Below are 22,469 nucleotides of genomic sequence, written 5' to 3'. Positions count from 1 at the left end.
ACAACCCTCGGTGCTGCCCCCGCTCCTCGCTCAGCCAGTGAGCGGCCGGTCTGTATGTGGGATCCGAACCCTCGTCGGGAGCGCCGCCGCGCTTCCCAAGCGGCGCACTGTAGCAGTGCGCCACCGGGCCGGCCCTCTGTCAACATTTTGATATGAATCCTCCAAGAGTTTTTTTCTATACACTTACAGTTACATACCATATATAGGGTTTTGGTAATTTTTACCAAAAAAATAAAAAATAAAAAATAGGAATCACACTATACAGATAGTTCCCAACTTAAGACAGTTCAACTCACTATTTTTCCACTTTATGATGGTGTGACACACTGTTGCAATTTCGATGTAATGTACAGTATTAAATAAACTACATGAGATATTCAACACTTTACTGTGAAGTAGGCTTTGGGTTAGATGATTTTACCCACTGTAAGCTACTGTAAGTGTTCTGAGCACACTGTAAGTGTTCTGAGTAGGCTAGGCTAAGCTATGATGTTCCATAGGTTAGGTGTATTAAATGCATTTTAGACTTAGGATATTTTCAACTTACAGTGGGTTTATTAGGACATAACCCTACTGTAAGTTGAGAAGCATCTGTACTTATTCTAAACCTTTTTTTCTTCTTTGTAACGATATATCTTGGAGAGGGGCCCATGGCAATAAATACAGGTGTAGCTCTTTTTTATAGTTACACAGTACTTCATATCATATGTATATATTTATGACATGCAAACTATCCCTGTGATAATGTTTCAATGAATATCCCTCTATACCTTTATGCACAGATGCTACTATTGCTATACTAACAAATTTCTGAAAATAATTTGCAAGGTCTAAAGGTAAGCACATTTAAAACTCTGCCCATTACCCTCCAAGGAAGTTATACCAATTAAGAGCCCCATCCACAGCATCAATTTATCCATACCTCCACCAGCATTGTGTTTTGGCAATGCTTCAAATTTTTGCTCATTTTCTAGGTATGCAATAATTACCATTGTTAGCATAGTGTGCATTTCTCCATTATTAGTAAGGCTGAGTATATTTTTATATGCTATTGCTATTGACTTTTTCTACTTCATCCTGTAAATTTTAAATAATGAGCATATGTTACCGTCCAAATATAAAGCATTTTTTTCCAGAAAAATAAAGTTCATACTTTTAGTAATAGGTTTATACAAGATGTAAGAGTTCCAGGGGAATTTGGAGAAAGAAGAGATGATCCTGAGGTTGGTTTAAATCAAGGCTTGGCATAGTCCCTTGCAGAGAAGGTGCTCAATAGAAAAGAAAAACTAAAGGAAACAAGGAAGGTAGGCAGCCAGCCAGTCAGGAAATTTCAAAAAGGTAAGTCAAGCTGGGCCTTAGAAAAAGTAAAGGAGAGGAATAGGCATTCCACATAGATAAAAGGACGCGAGCAAATCCTAAAGGGAGGTATGAAAACAGCTGTCAAGAGATGTAGGGAAACAGGCCTATATAGCAGACTCTGTATTTGGAAGAAAAGATAAGATGTCAAGTGCTACCCAACTGAGAGAAAGCATTGAATGCCAGGAGGAAAAACTTGGATCTGATTCAACAAACAACTGAAAGAAAAAATATACCTTTAAGTCAGAGTGATAAGATAAAAACGTAAATGAAGATTAATCTTACAGATTTAAAGTTTGAAGTAACAGAAGTAAGAAAAAGAATTAACAAAAATTGAGATATTAAAGGCCTAAATGAGGACGGCATAATGAGAAGTACCTCTACTATGAACTTCCGAGTAAGGCTAGTGGATTAAATGTATGCATCTACTTCTACTCCCTCCTCTCCCCACACAGAATGTTATAAAAAAGAGAAAATTATTTTATACAATACATAAAACCACAAGGATGGAAAGAATGGGAGAAGAGCAATAAGTTTTTTCAAACTAGAAATCAGATGGACCATTGCCTTGATAGTCCCACAAGAACTGAACCTAAACCAACAAGGGAAAAAGCAGAAAACCAACCCAATTTACACTACGGAATCTCCCAAAGTCACAGGAGCTAGTGGTTCCAGGTAGCCCTCTAGCTGGGCAGGGTAGGGTGAATGAAAGCTAAAATAAGGGAAATTAGTTCAACATCTGTTTAAGAGGGAGGTGGATTACCAGATCCTCTCCTCCATTCTGATTAGCCAGGTCAACTGCCCCTCACCTACCCGGTCAAGACATATTTATTCCCTGGAGAGTGTAAACCAAAGGTCCTTTGGTCTGGGGAAACCAGGCAAAGGTGAAAGTAAGGGTACTATACTGAAAACAGGGAAACTAAAGCCAGTATATTTATACCAGACATTTCACTTTTCTCCTATGCTGTATTGCCTCTTTCCTGTATTCCATGTCTCCACTTTGATTTACTCTCTCCTACTGGTAGAGAACACCCTCTAGTAGGTTCGTAAAAAGGGTGTAAGAGAGACCTTGGATGTATTTAAAAATCTTTCTTCTACTTTGCTAATTGACAGTTTGCCTGACTATGGAATTCTAAACTGGAAATTATTTTCCCACAAAATTTTGAAGGCATTGCTTCACTGTCTTCTACTTTTCTTTGTGACTACTAAGAAGCAAGACCAATCTGATTCCTAATTCTTCTGAATGTGACCAATTCTTTTCTCTCTGAAGCTTGTAGGATATTATCTTTGTATCCCGTGCTGAAATTTCAGCATCATGTGTCTTGATGTGGGTGTTTTCATTCACTGGTCTGGCCCCTTCAATCTGGAAATTCATGTCTTTCACTGCTGGGATATTTTATTTAAACAAAAACAAAAAGTTCTGTAAAACTTGTTTTAACAAAATGGTTGCCACTAGGGATAAGCAAATGAGAGAAGGGGAGTGGAAGACTGCTGTTGTTTTGGTAACAAACCTTGTAAAACTAAGTCTTTAAATATATGCATGTATAATTTTGATTAAAATTACTTTAAACTAGCGTGTGTGTGTATTTTTTTTTAATGCAAAAAAGCTAAGATGATGTGATAACCGTGCAGGTAGCACATTAAAAGTAAAAAAAATCCAAACATTTCTGGTTGCTTAGCCTGAGGAACTGGAAAAACTGTGATAGTCATGAAAGATACAGAAAAGTTAAAAAGGGCAGCAGATTTGAGGGAAATATTGGTGAGCATATACACAGTATGTTAATGATCATTCAAATAGAGATGTATTTGAAATAGATGAAAATATAGGAAAGAAGTTTAAGTGAGGAGCTTGGAATGAAGATTTTGGAGTCTTCAATATACAAAAGATAAATGAAGAGAATGAGATATACTACGTACCAAGTAAATGCTAAACTGAGGTAGGAAAGCAAGCAGTTAGGAAGGCAGGTAGGTGGACAAAGAGGTATAAATGAAGGATGTTTACTATTTTCTTAAGAGGTCTAACCCCAGAAGTGAGAACAGAAAAGTAGAAGCATACCAAACAAGAAAAAGAAAATGAGCAGGCAAAAAGGACAAAGAAGGAACAGCTAGTGAGAAAGAATAAATAATGCACAGTGTCTCTGAAGCAAAGTTTCAAAGAGAGGCTCATCAAAACAGCAAAATTATAAAGTATGAAGAACTCTCAGAAGGATTCCAATGCAACTGTATAAGTTATTTAAAGAGCTGAAACACAGAACTATGAGGAAAGAATATAGGATGTTATAGAAAAAGATTTTAGAAAACTGCAGCATTCTTCCAGCTCTATTTTCAGCATCTTGTACTCAATTCATCCCAGTAGTGGCATGTCCTCCAGGCTGCCTGATGTGATATTTCACCTCTTTTGTCTACAAAAAAGACAATATCCCACCCTACTCCTTCTCAAAAGATGTCCATTAGTTAAGTGACTGTAAGTCACAATGGAAAAAGTCTTATAACTTAGCAATTAAGAATGCTGACAGTGTAGATGGACTGCCAATAATCAAATTTTGTCTCTACCTCCTACTAGGTATGTGACTTCAGACAAGTTACTTGCTCTGTGCCTTAAGTTTCCTCATCCATAAAACAAGGATAATATCTACCTCATAAGATTGTTGTAAAGATTAAATGAGATAATACATAAAGATTAAGTAAGCTAATATATTTTAGAACAATAGCTGGCATATAATTATTAATAAATGTTAGCTATCATTATTACAGGTTGAGCATTCCTAATCCAAAAACCCTAAATGCTTAAAACCCAAAACTTTTTGAGCACCAACATGACACAAGTGGAAAATTCCACGTCTGACCTTACATGATAGGTAATGTGCTTCACACACAAAATTATTAAAAATATTGTATAAAATTACATTCAGGCTATGTTATACGGTGTATATTAAATGTAAATGAATATCGTGTTTAGACTTGTCCCATTCATAAGATATCTTATTATGTAAGAAATATCACGATTTGTAAGAATGAATATACTAATAATAAGTAAACATTTTTTTTAAAAAATGTATCTAGGGCCGGCCCGGTGGCGCACTGCTACAGTGCGCCGCTTGGGAGCACAGCAGCGCTCCCTCCGAGGGTTCGGATCCCACACACAGACCAGTTCCCGCTCACTGGCTGGGCAAGGGGCGGGCGCGGCACCGAGGGTTGCGATTCCGTTGCCGGTCCCGGTCCGGTACGGGCGTGACACTGAGGGTTGCGGTCCGTTGCCGGACACGAAAAAAGACAAAAAGGAAAAAAAAAATGTATCTATGTATACATAAAACATTCCAAAATCCGAAAAAAATCTGAAATCCAAAACACTTCCAGTCCCAAGCATTTTGGATAAGGGATACTCAACCTATCTAGTCATTATAAATTAGGGCTGGCTGGTTAGCTCGGTTGGTTGGAGTGCAGTATTATAACACGGAGGTCAAAGGTTTGGATCTCCATACTGGCCAACAGCCACAAAAATAAATAAATAAATAAAGTAATTAATTCATGATGTCAATGGCTTACTTACTGCTATCCTTTCAAAGGTATTTTCATGTTAACAGTCATAAAGGAATGAACCTCTAATGTTGGGTTTTATATTCACTCATTTACTCAACAAACATTTGGTGAACTCTAGTCCTATATACTAGGTACCACTGTAAACACTGAAGTGCTGCAGTGAACAAGGGAAGTAAAAATCCTGCTCTCATGGAACTTATATTCTAATTACACTGTCAAAACCGTAAACTTACTTTATCCATTCAACTATAGCAAAAATACGGAGGGAAAATACAAAATGAAGAAATGTTGAAAAGAGATGTAAACTTAGAGAATTTATCTGAAAAGTGGGAGACAGATTCTAACACAGAGACTAGCCAACAAAATAGGGAAGTATAGCCTAGCATATAGGAACTTAATAAATGCTTAATAAATCTGTCAATTTCTTTCTCTGGGTTTGCTCCTTAATGTATGAAATGAGAGATGTTGCCATGTTTTCAACTTGAACATTCACTGATGTCTACTTACTGGAGTCACCATGGCATATTAAGTAGCATTCTTAAAAACAGATGGCGGGCCGGCCCGTGGCTCACTCGGTAGAGTGTAGTGCTGACAACACCAAGGCCCCGGGTTCGGATCCCATATAGGGATGGCCGGTTGCTCACTGGCTGAGCGTGGTGCTGACAACACCAAGTCAAGGGTTAAGATCCCCTTACCGGTCATCCTTTGAAAAAAAAAAAAAAAAAACAGATGGCTTTACATAGTGCTGATAACCCAAGGGTCTGGGGTTCGATCCCCTACACTAGCCAGCACTTATAAGAACAAACAAACAAACAAAAAACAGTTTTATAAGCAGAGCCTATTATTGAGTGTGGGTGGTAGGCCCAGACTCCACTGAGCTCAGGCCCTGCATTTCACAAGAGCCTTAATTGTGTTTTTTATTGTTAGATCTAAATGAAACCACTTGTAGCACCAACAGGAATGTTAACCCTTGTGCCCCTTTACAGCACTGTACCACCAGGGAATTAACATCCTAAATAGATCTTTCAGGTTTTTTTTGGGGGGGGGGGGGGGGGAAGATGACTCCAAAGACAGTTCCCACAATGAAGGATACAAATTTTACTAGTTTGGGGCTGGCCATTAGCTCAGTTGGTTAGTTTAGAGTGCCATGTTATAACACCAAGGTCAAGGGTATGGATCCCCGTACAGGCCAGCCACCAAAAAAAAAACAAAACAAATTTTACTAGTTTTGGAATTAACATACCCAAGATGTCATGGCCTAAATAAAATCAAGAAAAAAGGGTTTAGTTTCCTTGAGTGTTGCAATTTAGGTTTTGAAAATCAACCACCACTTGGCACTGTGGAAATCCCTATCGTTATTGCCTTAGAAGAAAGTCATCCATTACAAATAAACAAAAATGATTTTCACAAAATATCCATAAAACATATTATTCTCATCTTTAAGTTGACTGTTTGAGTAGGGGGGAAGACTGGAATGCAAAAAACTAAGCTGAGAGACCACTATTGCAAAATGACAAGAAAACGAGAGTTTCAAGAATGCAGAAGTATCTACTTCTTAATTTCAAAGAAAAAAGAAAGAGAAGATTCAGACTGGTACTGCAAATCTATTGCATAAAAAATATGCAGACTGAGGTTCCTTTTCAAAAAAAAATTTTTTTTAAATCATATCATAGTTGATTGTACATATCTGTGGGGTATAGAGTTGAATAAATTGGGATAAATAGTATATTCAACAAAAAATGTTAATTGTATTTCAACCGCTGAATTAGTAAAATAAATTTAATTACTTTTTAAAAAGGTCTTTGCAATAGATTAAAAAAGTATCTTGACATCTTAATTTTACATTGCATGAATTTCTATTTTCCCATATCTGAAAAAGGTAACTGTATAACAGGTGAGAACTTTGCTAATTGTTGCTTTTAAAACTATAATTTATATAGGTGAAAATTATGTAGAAAGAAAATTTTTTTCTAAATGCCAACCTTATAAACCCAAACAGTGTTCCTACCATTGCCTTCTACTACATACTCAATCCACGATAAACTGAGAATACCAGAATCAAGGGAGGAAAACCTACACTCACTACAAATTCATTCATGTCTCTAGTTTGAATATTGAATTGTAAATCAAATACCTAATCTCTTCCAAACTAGTCCTTTAGCCAATGCATTACAAATTGCACGTCAAATTTAAAAAGTGTTCCTCAAAGCTGTTAGTAATCCACAGACAAAAAAGATAAAGTCTAAAGCTTCATGGTCCACCTAACCACCCACTTTTACTTGACACTAGTAAGTAGATTTAGTGAAAAAAGACAGAACATGAAGAATTATTATCAATTCATGGAGAAAAGAGTCATCATCACATTAGAACTGTTACTTCAACATATCTCTTAGAAAGTAGAGAGTATATGGGGCTGGCCCGGTGGCGCACTGCTACAGTGCGCCACTTGGGAGCATGGCGGTGCTCCCACCGAGGGTTTGGATCCCACATGCAGACCGGCCACTCAATGGCTGAGCGAGGTGCAGGCGCGACACCGAGGGTTGCGATCCGTTGCCGGTCACGAAAAAAGACAAAAAGGAAAAAAAAAAAAAAAAGAAAGAAAGCAGAGAGTATAAACCATATCTTTCTCTTCTTCTGATCCAGCACCATGTTAAGACAATGATAAATGCAGAACCAGGTCCTCTGAAAGGTACTGAAGGACCACCAGTAGTCTTTAAATCATACTGTAAGTACCATTAACATGATCAAGCAGTTATTAACACTAACCAAGAATTAACTCAAATGAAGCTAAAGAGGGAAACGATTAATTTAAAAATCTTTTGCAGACATATGTGAAGACATAGCTAACAAGAATTGTAGGGAAACCTACCAACCAGTACTCCAGCAAAAATACAAAGAAAAAAAGCCTCAGAGAAGTACGTATGATGTCCCTGGTCCCTAAAACAACTCGAAGGAAAGAAGGTAATGCAGCAAAAAATTCTGACCTGAAAACCATTTACTTTCTTTTCACTGAGCACAGTACATTTCCACCCTATGTCCCTCCATTCATGGATCTCATTTCCCAAAATGCAACAGGCTAATGAAAAAATCCACAATGCACCTATAATCTCTTCCTTCAGACATAAAGGGGCAAAGGGAGAAATGAAAAAAGAAAATAAGTTTTCTGATTTAACTGTCATGAATTGAGCGTGGGATCAATAACTTTGAAGAGATGGAAGAATTTTTCAACACCAAAGAAATCTAAAATTTGCAGAGGCAAGGGCCGGCCTGTGGCTCACTCGGGAGAGTGCGGTGCTGATAACACCAAGGCCACGAGTTCGGATCCTATATGGGGATGGCTGGTTGGCTCAGTGGCTGAGCATGGTGCTGACAACACCAAGCCAAGGGTTGAGATCCCCTTACCGGTCATCTTTATATAGGGGAAAAAAAAAATTTGCGGAGGCAAGCAGCCAAAGAATAAAAAAAATTGACGGAGGGGCCAACCCGTGACTCACTTGGGAGAGTGTGGTGCTGATAACACCAAGGCCACGGGTTTGGATCCCTATATAGGGATGGCCGGTTAGCTCACTTGGGAGAGCGTGGTTTTGACAACACCAAGTCAAGGGTAAAAAAAAATCGACTGTTTCATTAACAAGGATTCTGCACACACACCAAAAAAAAGTTATCTTCTGTTTAGAGATTTAAGCTGATACTATCAGCTTATCAAAATATGGTCAAGAGACTACCATTCTGGTTGCTATTTAAAAAACAAAACAAAAAAAAGCAACCCCACCCACACAGCTGGAAAAAAGCTTCTGACATATGCACTAAAACTTGTTTACCCATGCCACTTCTTAATAAGAGAAATACTTTGCAATTTGACTAGGATTATATAAGTATTTTGCAATGTGTGATCAGTTTAAAATCTTGCTTATTTACTCCCTAGTTCACAGATAGGTTATTTTACTACAAGGTCAGGTTTGCCACAGCAGCATTCTTCCAGTTTTATAGTTTTATTCCATCATTCAGCACTTCCTCAATGGAATTTTAGTCATTAATTTTATGTTTTTCTTTTTTTCTTTTATTTTTTATTTTTAGTAGTCATTAATTTTAAATACCTTTCCTTTAAAAAACTTTTTTAAAGATTTAAAAAATGATATAGACATGTGACAAATTAACCATTTCTTAACATAGCTCTGTTCCCAGAAACATGGTGAGAAATACAGTAAATTTCAGTGATTCAACTGTAATTATCAAAACCTGGGTGTTGCGAAATAATACTGCCTTTCAAAGACACGAAAAACAATGAAATTTAAATTTTGACATGGAGGGCCGGCCCGTGGCTCACTCGGGAGAGTGCGGTGCTGATAACACCAAGGCCCCGGGTTCGGATCCCACATAGGGATGGCCGGTTCGCTCACTGGCTGAGCGTGGTGCTGACAACACCAAGTCAAGGGTTAAGATCCCCTTACCGGTCATCTTTTAAAAAAAAAAAAATTTTTTTTTGACATGGAGACAGCAGGGAATCCCTCCCACTGTTGTATTTTCAAGAAATTCTCTCCCCCCACAACACACACACCTCCAGCCCCCATTTTTTAAGGCTATCTGGGAAAAGAATAATTTTATTCTACAAGAGAATGGCCGAGGTCAGCAAGGCAAACTAGGACCCCTAAAATGAAATACTTCCTAGAGAGAAATAACTGTAATACAGCGGAAAGAGGACTAGGAAGAGGAATTTGAAGACCTGATGGCTCTCGACCTGCCCTACATGCCACTCTATCTCTTAGACATGACGGCCTCCGTCTTTTTTGGAATGTTCACCGAGAAATAGCATGGAACTAAACTTTTCTAAAAGAATGGAAATTGCCTTGATCTAGGCCTAACAAGGTTTAAAGCTGAGGTTCTGGACCAAAGACCTGTCCTGAACTACAACGATTACACAAACCTCTGCCCTCAGCCGCTAAAGATACTATAGGCCCTCTGAATACATACACTCAAGTTTCGAAGAACTCTAGCTCTCCAGGGTAGAAGGGGCTGAGGTACAGCCTAGAGAAACTGAGTACAGCATGTACTCAAAGAATTTTAAATTGTAAAAAATTTAAACTAAAATCTAAACGTTTAAGTGTTTTGAAGCAACACCTCAGCTAAACAGCAATGTGGTCCAGTTTTTATGAATCCAAACTACTCAAAGTAAATCGAGTCACTCTGTCTGCAGTTATTCGGCATGAAGCAGCTACAACCGGCAGAGAGTTAAAAGAGGACCACATCACAGACCAGACGGCCGCCAGAAGAGTGGAGGCGGGCCAGCCCCCCGCGGCCCGCCGCTCCAACAGAGCTCCAAGCAGGGAACCCCCAACTCCCACCCGCCGGCTCTCTCCCTCCACCCCGGGTCTCCCCTGTTCCCAGGGCCGGGCCCCTCCTCCAGGTCACTCCCCTCCCCCACAGCGCTCTTGCCATCCCCACCCGCCTCAGCGCCTTCAGCCCCACCTCCGGCCCCTCAGACCTAGATTTCCTCAGTTGTCAGCCCCTTCAGCCCCTCCCCCTTTAGAGGAGCCCTAGTCCTCCCGTCTCCTCACCGGGGTTAGCAGTACTCGCCGCCATGGCCGTAGAAGCCACCGCCACCGTACCACCCCCCCCAGTGGGAGGAGCTGCCACCGGGGGGGGGGCGGGGGGGAGGGGAAGAGGAGGGAAGAGCCACTCTCCAGAAGCGGCGCCCTACGGCCGCCACCGCTACCACGGAATCCAAGATGGCGGCTGAAGCAACCCCCACCATCCCTAGCCCCTGTGGCGTAGAGGCCCCGCCCATAGGGTGGGCGGGGTAAATCTACTGCCAGCCTCCTCGGGAAAACTAACCAATGGAAACGCCAAATCAGCCAGGGGCACGTTTGGTCACTGAGCCAGCAGGTCCAGTGGAGGGAAGGCGAGAAAGAAGTCCAGCTGTCTCCTTAATCCCTCCTTTGCGTAAGAGGTCAGTGACCGAGTGACGTTAGTGAAAAGAAATTAAAATGGCATTTTACCAAAAAACTTTGCTTGGTGGTGGATTCGTCGGGTGGTTGCCCTGCAGACGATTTATTTTGTAAATCCTCTTTAGGTGCTCTAATACTTACACTTGATTTGTAATCCTTTCTAGAGTTTTTTTTTTTTTTTTTTCCCTTTGTCCATGGTGTAAAAAGTTCAGAACTAATTTTGAATGCATGCTATGGAGCTAGTAGTGTAAAAGGATCTGGGCGTTTACGGTCTGGTAAGGGAAATGCTGACAGCCAAAACTGGAGGCAGTGGATGAAGAGTATTTTGATTAAGAGTGGGGAAACTTCCTTTGGTCAATGACAGGGACATAGTGACGGATTTTTAGGAGGGAAGTGATAAGATGACTGCACAGATTTATTTTCTAATAATAGAAAGCATTGAGCACTTAGGGCCAGACACTGTCCAAAATGCTTTATATTTTCCGTATTTGTTCATTAAATCCTCACAATACTGTGAGGTAAATTCTACTTTTATCTCCATTTGGCAGATAAGGAAATAGAAGCAAAGAAGTTAAGCAAGGGACATCCAGCAAGTAAACAGTGGTTTGGGAGGCAAACTGAAAGAGTCTGACTCTGGAAATCCATTCCACTTATCCCCCTGTTTTAGCACTACAGTTTTAGCACTACAAGGTACTACTTTTTCACATATCTTTCACAGATTGTTTAATATAAATTTCATTAGAATTTTAGGGTTGGCCACTTAGTGCAGTTGATTAGAACGTGATGCTGATAACACCAAGGTCCTCTGTTGGATCCCTGTACTGGCCAGTCGCAAAAAAGAATAAAAAATTAACAAAAATCCGATTACGGGCGGCCCGGTGGCACACTGCTACAGTGCGCCGCTTGGGAGCGCCGGCACTCCCGCCCAGGGTTCGGATCCCACATACAGACCGGCTGCTCACTGGCTGAGCGAGGTGCGGGCGCAACACCGAGGGTTGCGATCCGTTGCCGGTCCGGTACCGGCGGGACACTGAGGGTTGCGATCAGTTGCCGGTCCCGAAAAAAGACAAAAAGGAAAAAAAAAAAATCCGATTAGGCTATCGGGCATCTGTGCATTCTTAGAGGTTGTATGTGTACTACAAAGATTACATTGATTCATTTATCTCCTCTCTCTTCATTTATCTGTATTGATTACATTATTCATTTAACAGCCAAGGCATTTTAACATAATTTGTGTTATTATTCTTTACATTTGTTAAAATTTCATCTTTCTTTGTTACCATTTTGTTAATATATAAAAATATATATGTATTTTTGCAGCTGGCCAGCATAGGGATGGAACCCCGGACCTTGGTGTTACCAGCACAATGCTCTAACCAACTGAGCCAACTGGCCAGCCCAGTTGTTTTATATTTCTAATTCACCAAAAAGAAAAAATAATCCACTCAAAATAAGTACATTGAGAGGGTAGATTTTTTTTTTACCACAATTAAAGAAAAAAAAGAAAGCTCAAGAAAGTTTAAAAAATAAAAAGAAATACATTAAAGCATAAAACGTAGTGATGAAAATGTAACAAGTAGTTCAATTCAAAGTTATGTAGTAAAGGTAGCTTAATATTAAACAAGACCCCAGAGCAGGTATAGAATGTAAATTGTCTTTAAATGTGGTAAATTCATGCAAGTAGCCAAGAAATTAAAATGTAAATAGAAAGTACAATTATGAATATATAAAAATTGGATTTTATTGGGCCAGCAATACATTCATTCGTCCCCTGCCCACTGCACTTCACTAGTAAGAAATTTTGTCAGGGGACTTCCAGTCAAGATGGAGGAATAAATGGTCCCCAGCGTCACTCTCTCCCACAAATCAACGAATTTACAACTATAAAAATGTAACATCAATCAAGGTGGGGCCGCTGGAGCTCCGGTGAAGAGGAGGAGAGACCTATGGAACTCATGAAGGCGGGAGAAACCACGAAGAGAGAGAAAAAACTGCTCTCAGCGTTTCGGGCCACAGCCACTTTAATGCTGGAGCACCTGGAGCAGGAGCTGGCAGAAGCCACAGCTGTGCCCTTTAGATGGAATTACTTGAAGGCAAAAGGGGAGAAGAGGACTTTGCTGGCCCCTAGGACAGCAAGACCACTAACAGGGTTCTCATGGACCCACGCAGGAGCAAGAAGCCAGAAGAGCTGAAAAAAGGGAGCCACTCAGAGGCTGGTAGGTCATCACAGGGGACCAGTGCAGGACCCGTCCCATAGGAAGTGTTTGGAGCATTTCTTTCACCAATGCCATTAAACATTTTTTTTCGCACTTTCTAACCTTAGTAGTCTTTCACATCATCTTGTTTTCTATTCCTTGTTAAACATGTCTTTGCTATTTCCTTCAAGCCATTGGGAAAAGTCCTGCACAGCAGGACACAGCACCAGAGACCTCCCTCCAGGTTGAAATCAATTTATTAATCATCTCAGTATAGTATATTGCCTGCTAAGATTCCAACTTAAGTGCACTATATTTTTCCATCTTGTCTACAAGAAAATGATGAGCGGCACTGTGGGATATCTAGCTGACAGTGCCATGTACAATGTGCACTTGGCAGGTGGGGTGGGCATCCATGAAAGGAGGAAGGACATTGATTTTCTATCTTCTTTTTCATATTCACACCATTTTCCCCCAAACAAAACCTTAGGCAAAATCCCAATACATAAAAGAAAACAGTGGGTAGCTCAGGTTGAGTGGGAGTGTGGATGGGCACTGGTTGGCCAAGGGCCTGCTTGGCTTCCTGCTGGTCCCAGAGCCCTTCAGTTAACTCTTGCCAGCCCCTTCCCCTCCTCTGGCACTTCTTAAGAAAGGGATGACCTCTAGGGTCTTACAGTTTTAATTTTCAGATTTTTGATCTTGAGTAGCAAGAGTTCCCTTTATTACTTCTTCTAGCCTCAAATCTACAAATGTCATTAGGGGAAGCCAGGATTTTATCAGATAGTCTGCTTTTAGTAAGTTTCTATTTTATCTTCCAAATGTTATTGAAAACGTCCTATGTGAAAAGCTTCATGCTAGGAGCTGTTGACGAATCACAGTGTCTTGATCGACACCTTTATTAAAGACTTGGATGAAAATATAAATGACAAAAGTGTGAATGATTATTATTGTTAAACAACAGAATAAAAAATTGTCATACACCGATGGAGTGCGTGAAGGCAGGAGAAGCCACAATAAGAGAAAGAAGGGACTGCTTTGACCGTTTTGAGCCCTGGCCACTTCCAGGCTGGAGCTGCTGAGCACACGGACCAGGAGCTGGCAAAAGCTGCAGCTGTGCCCTTTGGATGGAGTTGCTTGGAGGTAGCAGGGGAGAAGAGGGCCTTGGTGGCCCTGAGGACAGCAAGACCACTAACAGATTCCCATGGACCCACATGGGAGAGAGGAGCCACAACAACTGAAAGAAAAGAACCACTCAGAGGCCAGTGAGTCATTGCAAGGGACTGGAGCAAGGCCCATCCCATGGGAAGTGTTTGCAGCATGGGCAGTGGGGGAGATGAGCCCACCAGGAGAACACTGGGACACAGCAAGGACAGCCAATCCACCCCCCAATCAGTGCAGGACCACTAAGAGGAGACTGGTCAGGAATGCAAAATTTCATGAGGTGCAGTTTGATGAAAAAACTCAGGCTCAGATCAGAGCTTCTATACAACCCAGGTGCACTGAGTATCTGGAGAGCTGGAAGTACCTATAAGGTCAACCATTAAACTCTGAGCTGCACAAAAAGTCTTCCCTAGGGAAACAGCAGCAAAGCAGCAATTTACCTCAACCACACAGCTCAAGTACTGGTTCCCACAGGAAGTTCCCCCGGGTTAGAAGCAAGCAAAGGACAAAAACTTAGTTCCGGCCCAGGCACACCATGAATGCCTTGGGGTCCACCAGGGGACATGAGGCTTGGAGCCAGGGGCAGGACTCCCACTCATAACCACTCACACCAACAGCACCTCGGGGCCAACCCAGGAACCCGAAGATTGGAGCCAGGAACCAGACTCCACTCCCATATACAGGCACACCACCAATGCCTAGGGGCCCGCCCATGGACCCGGGGCTAGCAGCCAGGGACCAGACCCCCTTCCCATAACCAGGCACACCATTACAGTGCCTCAGGGCCCCACCTGGGGGCCCGAGGCAAGGAGAAGGGGACCAGACACCCCTCCCACAACCGGGCACACCACGCCAGTGCCTTGGGACTCACCCAAGGGTCCAAGGCATGGAGAAGAGGACCAAGACTCCCTTCCACAACTAGGCACACCTCACCAGCACTTCAGGTCCCATCTGGGGACTTGGGGAATGGAGAAGGGGAACAGACCCCCCTCCCACAACCAGGCACACCACACCAGCGATTTGGGGCCCACCCTGGGACCTGGGGCATGGAGAAGGGGACCAGATCCCCCTCCCACAACCAGGCACACTATGCCAGCTCCTTGGGGCCCACCTAGGGATCCAGGGTAAGGAGCTGGGGACTGGACCCTCCCCTCCCACAACCAGGCCCTCTGGGACAGTGCATCAGGGCCCTGCCTAGGGACCCAGGGCACAGAGAAGGGGACCGGATCCCCCTCCTACCACCAGGCACACCACACCAGTGCCTTGGGTCTGCCCATGGACCCAAGGCATGGAGAAGGGGATGGGAGCCCCCTTCCCACAACCAGGCACCTCGCGCCAGCGCCTTGGGGCCTGCCCGGGGATCTGGGGTATGAAGAAGGGGACTGGACCCCCTCCCACAACCAGGCACACAGTGCCAGTACCCTGGGACCCACTCGGCCATCTGGGGCATGGAATCAGGGATTGGACATTCTCCACAACCAGGCACACTGCCAGCACCAGAGAGCAGGCCAAAAACATCTCCCCCATGTGGGTGGCCCACCATAGCCACCACAATAACCATGGCTGCCACAAAGGTGGCTAAATGCCACAACCACCACGCAGATGGCTCACCAGCCACTGGAGTGAGTTGACACAAGGAGAGTCACCAGCAGAGATAAAGAAAGGAGGAGGATGTCTGTCTCCACAGAGCCCATTTTATAGTGACGGAAGAGACATCTGCTCTATGATAGTATTGGGGGACCTGATCATGCCTCTCAGCATTGGACAGATCATTTGGGCAGCAAATCAACAGAGTAACCATTATTCTTTCAGAGGGAGAGATGAAATCTAGGGTGATTAGAGGGGGAAGGAGGAGAGAAAGGGGGATGAGGAGGGACTGGACAAGGAGCACAAAGAATAATTACAGTTTGTAACAATATATGTGCTAATAATATTGATTTGATCAACATATCTCAATGTTGAACCCCCAAAATATGTATAATCAATTTTGATTCAATAAAAATTTAAAAAATAAAAAGCAAAAAAAAAAAAAAAGAAATTTTGTCAGTGACTTGGAAAGCTATTGAAGTTTTCAAGAAATTCTTTAACAAAATGCAATAACTCCTCTGTCAAGTAAAGTGTATTTTTTCACAATAAATGCAAAATAATGTTTTCCAGTATGACATGGATGAATTTTGTGGATAAAAGATACCAAGTTACATCCCTCATAGAAAAAAATTGGTAGAAGTAATGTTGTTACAGAGATGATTATACAACTAGCTATAAAATTAATAAATATTTTGCTTGAAGAAAGTATAACAAGCTGTTGGCAAAATTCTTTATCAAAGATACAGAATCATGGTATACAACATGAAATGGCGATATCAGCTCTGTACCTAACAGATGTTTGCCTTAAGAGTAGACACCACTGACATACACAATATGAATCAGCTTACAGCATATATATATAGCACATAAAGATAAATGCCCACTGTGAAATTATAGGAAAATGGTCAGGGCCCCTCAGATGTTCAGAATCTTGCTGAGCATTTTATGTAAATATCCACGTGCTCCCAGGTGTTCCTTGGTTACTATCTAATAATTGCGTATGAGCACCTAGGTGTCCTGGGTTTTGGACCTAAGTATAAAGGACTAACAGCTCTGATACACAGTGCCTGCCTCCTGCCTGCTCCTTGGGACACTCCAGGAGGCCACTAGGACAGCTGCTCCTAGCTCTGAGTAAAGCCTACTAAATTTTTACCCAAGGCTCCCAGGATCTTTTCCTACTACCTAGCTCATGAACCTGCATGTGAAGGGTTTGTGACCCATTCTGTATAACAGGCTTGAGGGGGCTGTGAGCCCTAGCCCTAGCTTGACACCGAGAAACTTCCTGTTTGGTTTATCATTAAAAATTCAAGTTACAGAAGACATTTTTCATGTAGATAAAAATTATTTTATGAGGTATGAGACAGTCTGAAAAAGATATCTTGGGACCAGAACTGATGGAGTTGTAGCTTTGGATGCAGAGAGGACATTGTTCTTACGATAAGCAGGATGTCATTCCACTTTCTGTTTTCCTTAGAGAATAGTCGGTGGTCAAAAAATATTTCTCCTGACTTTGATTCAACATAAAAACAAATTAGTACAATCCATAAATACAATAAAATAATAGCCAGTAAGCATATTCTTTAAGAAATGGTAAATAGGTGCTTTTTCAACAATGAAGTATTGAGGTCAGTAATAGGGAAGATGCTGTCACAAATTTTTTAACTAGGGCTCAAGTAAAAATCCCTACTTTATGATATAGGTAATACTAACAGAAACTGTTTTTATTATTCCAAGTTGACTTGCTCAAATGGCTTGTCCAGGCAATATTCTCATTCACCTGAACTTATTATTTCAAGTTTTAAATGCCATGATTTTGTTGTTGTTGTTGTTAGCGCATGTCTTTTATTAACCCATACGCAATTACTTGTCTTCTGTTTGTTGAAGCAATAGGTCAGATGATATTTGCTACAATAATGTCTGTCAAAGTGGCTGGCCTTAAAAGTTCCAGCACCACATTCATCTGAAGGGCATTCTTAATGAGGGTGACTAATTTTGCCATTCTTATCCACCTTATAGTATTTCAGGATAGCCAGCTTAACCTTCTTTCTCTTATGCTTGTTATTCTTGGGAATGGTGTAAGACTTCTTCCTTTTGTTAGTATCACGACAAAGTCTCAACACAAGATGAAGAGTGGACTCCTTTTGAATTTTGTCCTCGTAGTCAAAGTACATCCATCTCTCAGTTGCTTGCCCCAAAGATCAGTCTTTTGCTGATCAGGAGGAATTCCTTTATTGCCCTGTGGAAGGCCTTTACATTTTCTGTGATATTGGAGGGTTAAACCTCAAGAGTGATGGTCTTCCTCATAAGGGTTTTATGAAAATCCGCATCTTGGTGGCAGTTCCACCCCAGATGGTGGATTGCAAAGCCATGATTTTTAATGTTAAGAAAAAGTATCAGAATTTTGTAAGAAAACCAGACCGCAATGCAAATGCCTTGACTGCCAAGAGTTTATTATTTCCCAACACATGATAATTTTTTCTTCATCAGAGAAAAAAATGAATGACACATTATTGAAACATATCCAAATATTGCAACAGAATGGGAAAAATATTTCCCAGAGCTGAATGCAACTAATACAACTGAATACAATTCCTGCTCTTTTCCAAGTAGAAATATTTCAACTTTTAGGTTTAGAATTCTTTTCCACTTAGAATTTGACAAACTACTGAAAGCTGTCTTCAATTAGAAAAACTCCATGATGATAGATGTTAGCTCCAACTATTCAGAATTATCTGATAGCCAACAAGTGTTCCTTGCCATATCTGACACATGCATTGTAAATTCAGATTTTCTAATTTTAGTAGAAATAAAAATTAAGGAATCAGTTGATTATGAAGGCTGACCTACATGTTTTCATGCACATGTTTTCAGCTTACCAATATTAAGCAGTTACTATTACTATTAATTTTTAAACTATTACAAGTTTTCTTGTTATCTTAACCATTATGGTAAACCATTCTTTTAATTACTTATACTGGTAGTCTGCAGATGTACCAAAGTTGTGTCTTGAGATAGGGTTGCCAGATTTAGCCAATAAAAATACAGGTAGGCCAGTTCAATTTGAATTTTGAATAAACAACGAATAATTTTTTAGTATAAGTTGTTTCAAATGTTGTGTTCAACATATTTAAAGAATTATTCATATTTTATCTGGCAACCGTAGTCCTGGGGATAAAAATTAAGGAACACTGATCTAGGCTATTTCGGGGAAGGGAAAGACTAAAACCAGGAAATCCACTTAGGTAAGTAGCTATTGCAGAAATCCAGGGGAAAATTACAAGGACTTGACGTAGGTCAATGAAACTGAAAAGAAAATGATTGCCACAAACACTGTTGTAGCAGAATAATCAACAGGGCCTACCAAGTAATTGAATTTGGAATGAAAGGAAGCTGTGATGTCAAAGAAGGCTATTGAATATCAATAACAGAGAAGCTAAGTGGAAGTTCAGATTTGTTCAGTTGTTGGATTGGTTGGTGGGACAGTCTGGAAAAATGCTTACTAAGCATATGAAATCCCAGGTGCTGAGAAAATATAGGAAAATAGGGACCTTCAGATGTTCAGAATCTTGCTGAGCATTTAGATGTAAATATGCACATGCGCCCAGGTGTTCCTTGGTTTTCTATTGTAATTGCGTAAGTGCACCCAGGTGTCCTGGGTTATGTACTTAAGTATAAAGGATGAGTGGCTCTGATCCATGACCCCCCCACCCGGGGGGGGGGGGGGGGGGGGGGCATGAAGAGGCCACTACTACTGCCGGAGGCTGTTGCTGCTAGTGCCCCCAGGACCCTCTGCAAGGCCACCGCTGGACCCGTAAGCTGCTCCTGCTGAAGACTGAGTTCGTGTAGTCTGCCAACAGCTCCCAGGATCTTTCCTAACTACCTGGCATGGACCTGCATGTGAAGGGTCTGGGGACCCAGTCTGTACAATGGTTTTCAAGGGTCTAAGCCCTAGTTCTGGCAATATAAATGGAAACTTAGTTATAACTAAGATAATGGAACGTTTTGGCTTTAGTTATGATTTGCCTTAACAACTGGCGTGTTTGTGTAGCTTGACAATTGGCTATGTTGGCAGGATTCTGACATTAGCCCTGACTTTACACCAGGGCATCTTCCCAAAAAAGAGGTGGGACCTAAACTTAAACTTGTGCAGCAATTGTAAGAGACTAACGGTTGCAGAGAATGACAGCACGAAACTTAAAAAAGACAAAAAGGACACAGAAAATAACTCAAGAAATGCCTGGTTCTGATTATAGAGGAAGGTAAAAGACAACCTGGAAAGAGCAGGGCAATGGAAGTCAAAGGAGTTTCAAAGATAAGAGTTTGATCAAGTGTTATGTTCAGAGCTCTTAAGGAAGATGAGGATGGATGAATAAATCTAAGGAATGGAAAGCAGATTGCAAATGGATGAGAAGTGAATAGGTAGAGGCAGCTAGTTAGCATAGACCTTTTTCAAGAAATGTGGCAGTGAAGAGAAAATCAAATGGTAGCTGGGGTAGGGGATAACGTAGGGGTGGAAATAGTAAAATGTCCTATAGACTGTTTGAAGAAAGGGGAAGGTTAAAAATGCAAGAAAATTATTGTACCTGAGAAAACAAGTAAGACTGGTCCTAGGAGAGATGAGATAAGAGTTAGGGCTGTTATGGAAATGTTACTCATAGAAAACTCAGGCACCCTTTTACTAAAAATGTGTGGACATTTTGAAGTGGTGAAAAGGGAAGTTAACTCACAGGTGATGACTTTGATTCTCAAAATACGTTAAACCTCTGAGAATTAAATGTAGTTGTACAGCTGTAGGCAATTGGTTGAGAAGTCAACTAGATATGAGTGTGAAGATTGTTAAATGCTCTGAAGACTTAGGCATAGTTAGAAAGCAAACATTTTTCATGAAACTACTAAGCATTGTTATTACTTTCTCTGATAATACTCAGAAGCCTGAGGAAAGAAAGTGAACATAGTTTACCCAGAATTGGAGAACTGATGGGCAAATTAATTAGTATCTTGAGGAAGGAAGATTCTAGAGCTGCAGAAGCAGCACAGTTTAAAAGTCTGTGGAAGGGGATGAGACTGGTCTGGGAAACAAGTGAAGCCAGAAGTTATTGGGCTAAGAGGTTGAATTCTGGAAGCTGATGATAGACAGCAGATTCAAAAGGGAGGAATTGGGAGTAGGAGAGGGATACTGGCAACAGCATGTATCACAAAAAAGTTATAAATGAGGGGCCGGCCCGGTGGAGCAATGGATAGTGCGCCGCTTGGGAAGCGCGGCGGCGCTCCCGCCCGAGGGTTCAGATCCCACATACAGACCGGTTCCCGCTCACTGGCTGAGCGAGGTGCGGGAGCAACACCGAGGGTTGCGATCCCATTGCCGGTCCCCGGTCCGGTGCGGGGGCAACACTGAGGGTTGTGATCCGTTGCCGGACACGGAAAAAGACAAAAAAGACAAAAAAAAAAAGTTATAAATGAGTAAAAATGTTCTTAAAAATCTGTATAGAGCTGGCTCTTTAGCTCACTTGGTTAGAGCATGGTACTGATAACACCAAGGTCCAGGGTTCAATTACTGTAGTAGCCAGCTGCCAAAAAAAGCAAAAAAACTATTTGTTTGTAAATAATACACATCTTCCAATCAATAAGTAAAAGAAATAGCCCAAAGGGAAAAGGATAGGTAAGGCAATCTGCAAAAGATCAAGCAGTACTCAAATACTATAGTCAGAGAAATGCAATTTAAAAAACAGACTGTTTTTAGGCTATGTAAAGCTACACAACTACACCAGTTGTCTGGCTAGGGCCATAGCTATGCTAATTGTATGGCTAGGCATTTCATAACTAAAGCCAAAATGTTTCATTATTTTATTTATACTAAGTTTCCATTTGTATCATCAGGGCTAGGGCTCAGACCCTTCAAACCCATTATACAGACTGGGTCACCAGACCCTTCACAGGCAGATCCATGCTAGGTAATTGGGGAAAGATCCCGGAAGCCAATGGCAGACGACACAAGCTCAGTCCTCAGTAGTAGTAGCAGCTTACAGGTCCAGCAGCTCACAGATCTGGCGGTGGTAGCAGCCTCGTGGAGGGTTCCAGGGGCCCTAGCAGCAACAGCCTCCCGTAGCAGTATCAGGGGTGGGATGGAGGGGGCACGGTGGATCAGAGCCACTCATCCTTTATACTTAAGTCATAACCCAGGACACCTGGGTGCACATGCGCAATTACATTAGACAATAACCAAGGAACACCTGGGCACACGTGCATATTTATATCAAATGCTCGGCAAGATTGTGAACATCTGAGTGGCCCTAACTATTTTCCTGCATTTTCCCAACAGTCTATTAGCTGAATTTCAGAGTTTGAGAGTAATCTATATTGGTGAAGCTGAGAAAACAGGCACCTTCATGCCTATTTGATGGGAGTGTAAATTGCTATAACCTTTTTGGGATTTGGCAATGCCTCTTAAAATTCTAAATTCTATATCCTACAACCTAACATTTGTATTTTTAACATTTTGAGGAATTTATTTCACAAAAACATCTCCTCAAGTTCCCAGAGAAATATGCACAAGGATATTTATTGCAATGTTGGTATGATAACAAGAAATTTGAAACAAGCCAAATACTCACTAATGGAGAAAATGGTGTACCTGAGTACTCAGCAGCCATTAAAAAGAATGAAGTGGATTTAGATATATTAAAAT

At 41.3% G+C, this 22,469-nt stretch overlaps 1 protein-coding gene and 1 pseudogene across 5 annotated transcripts in view; both read right to left on the bottom strand.

The window, feature by feature from the left end:
- Positions 1–10,513, bottom strand: part of ARNT (aryl hydrocarbon receptor nuclear translocator) — a 55,237-nt gene extending 44,724 nt beyond the window's left edge. For all 5 annotated transcript variants that reach the window (XM_008584515.1, XM_008584522.1, XM_008584545.1 and 2 more), the window contains exon 1: positions 10,452–10,513. In XM_008584515.1, the coding sequence (XP_008582737.1) occupies positions 10,452–10,476 (25 nt within the window). In that variant the 5' untranslated portion in view covers positions 10,477–10,513. The remainder of the gene's footprint in view (positions 1–10,451) is intronic.
- Positions 10,514–13,885: 3,372 nt separating this feature from the next.
- On the bottom strand, positions 13,886–18,647 carry LOC103600553 (annotated as a pseudogene).
- Positions 18,648–22,469: the final 3,822 nt, after the last annotated feature.

This window comes from Galeopterus variegatus, unplaced genomic scaffold (assembly GCF_000696425.1).
Source record: "Galeopterus variegatus unplaced genomic scaffold, G_variegatus-3.0.2 Scaffold103, whole genome shotgun sequence".
In the NCBI taxonomy this organism is placed as follows: domain Eukaryota; kingdom Metazoa; phylum Chordata; class Mammalia; order Dermoptera; family Cynocephalidae; genus Galeopterus; species Galeopterus variegatus.
This window is presented reverse-complemented; position numbering and strand designations above follow the sequence as displayed.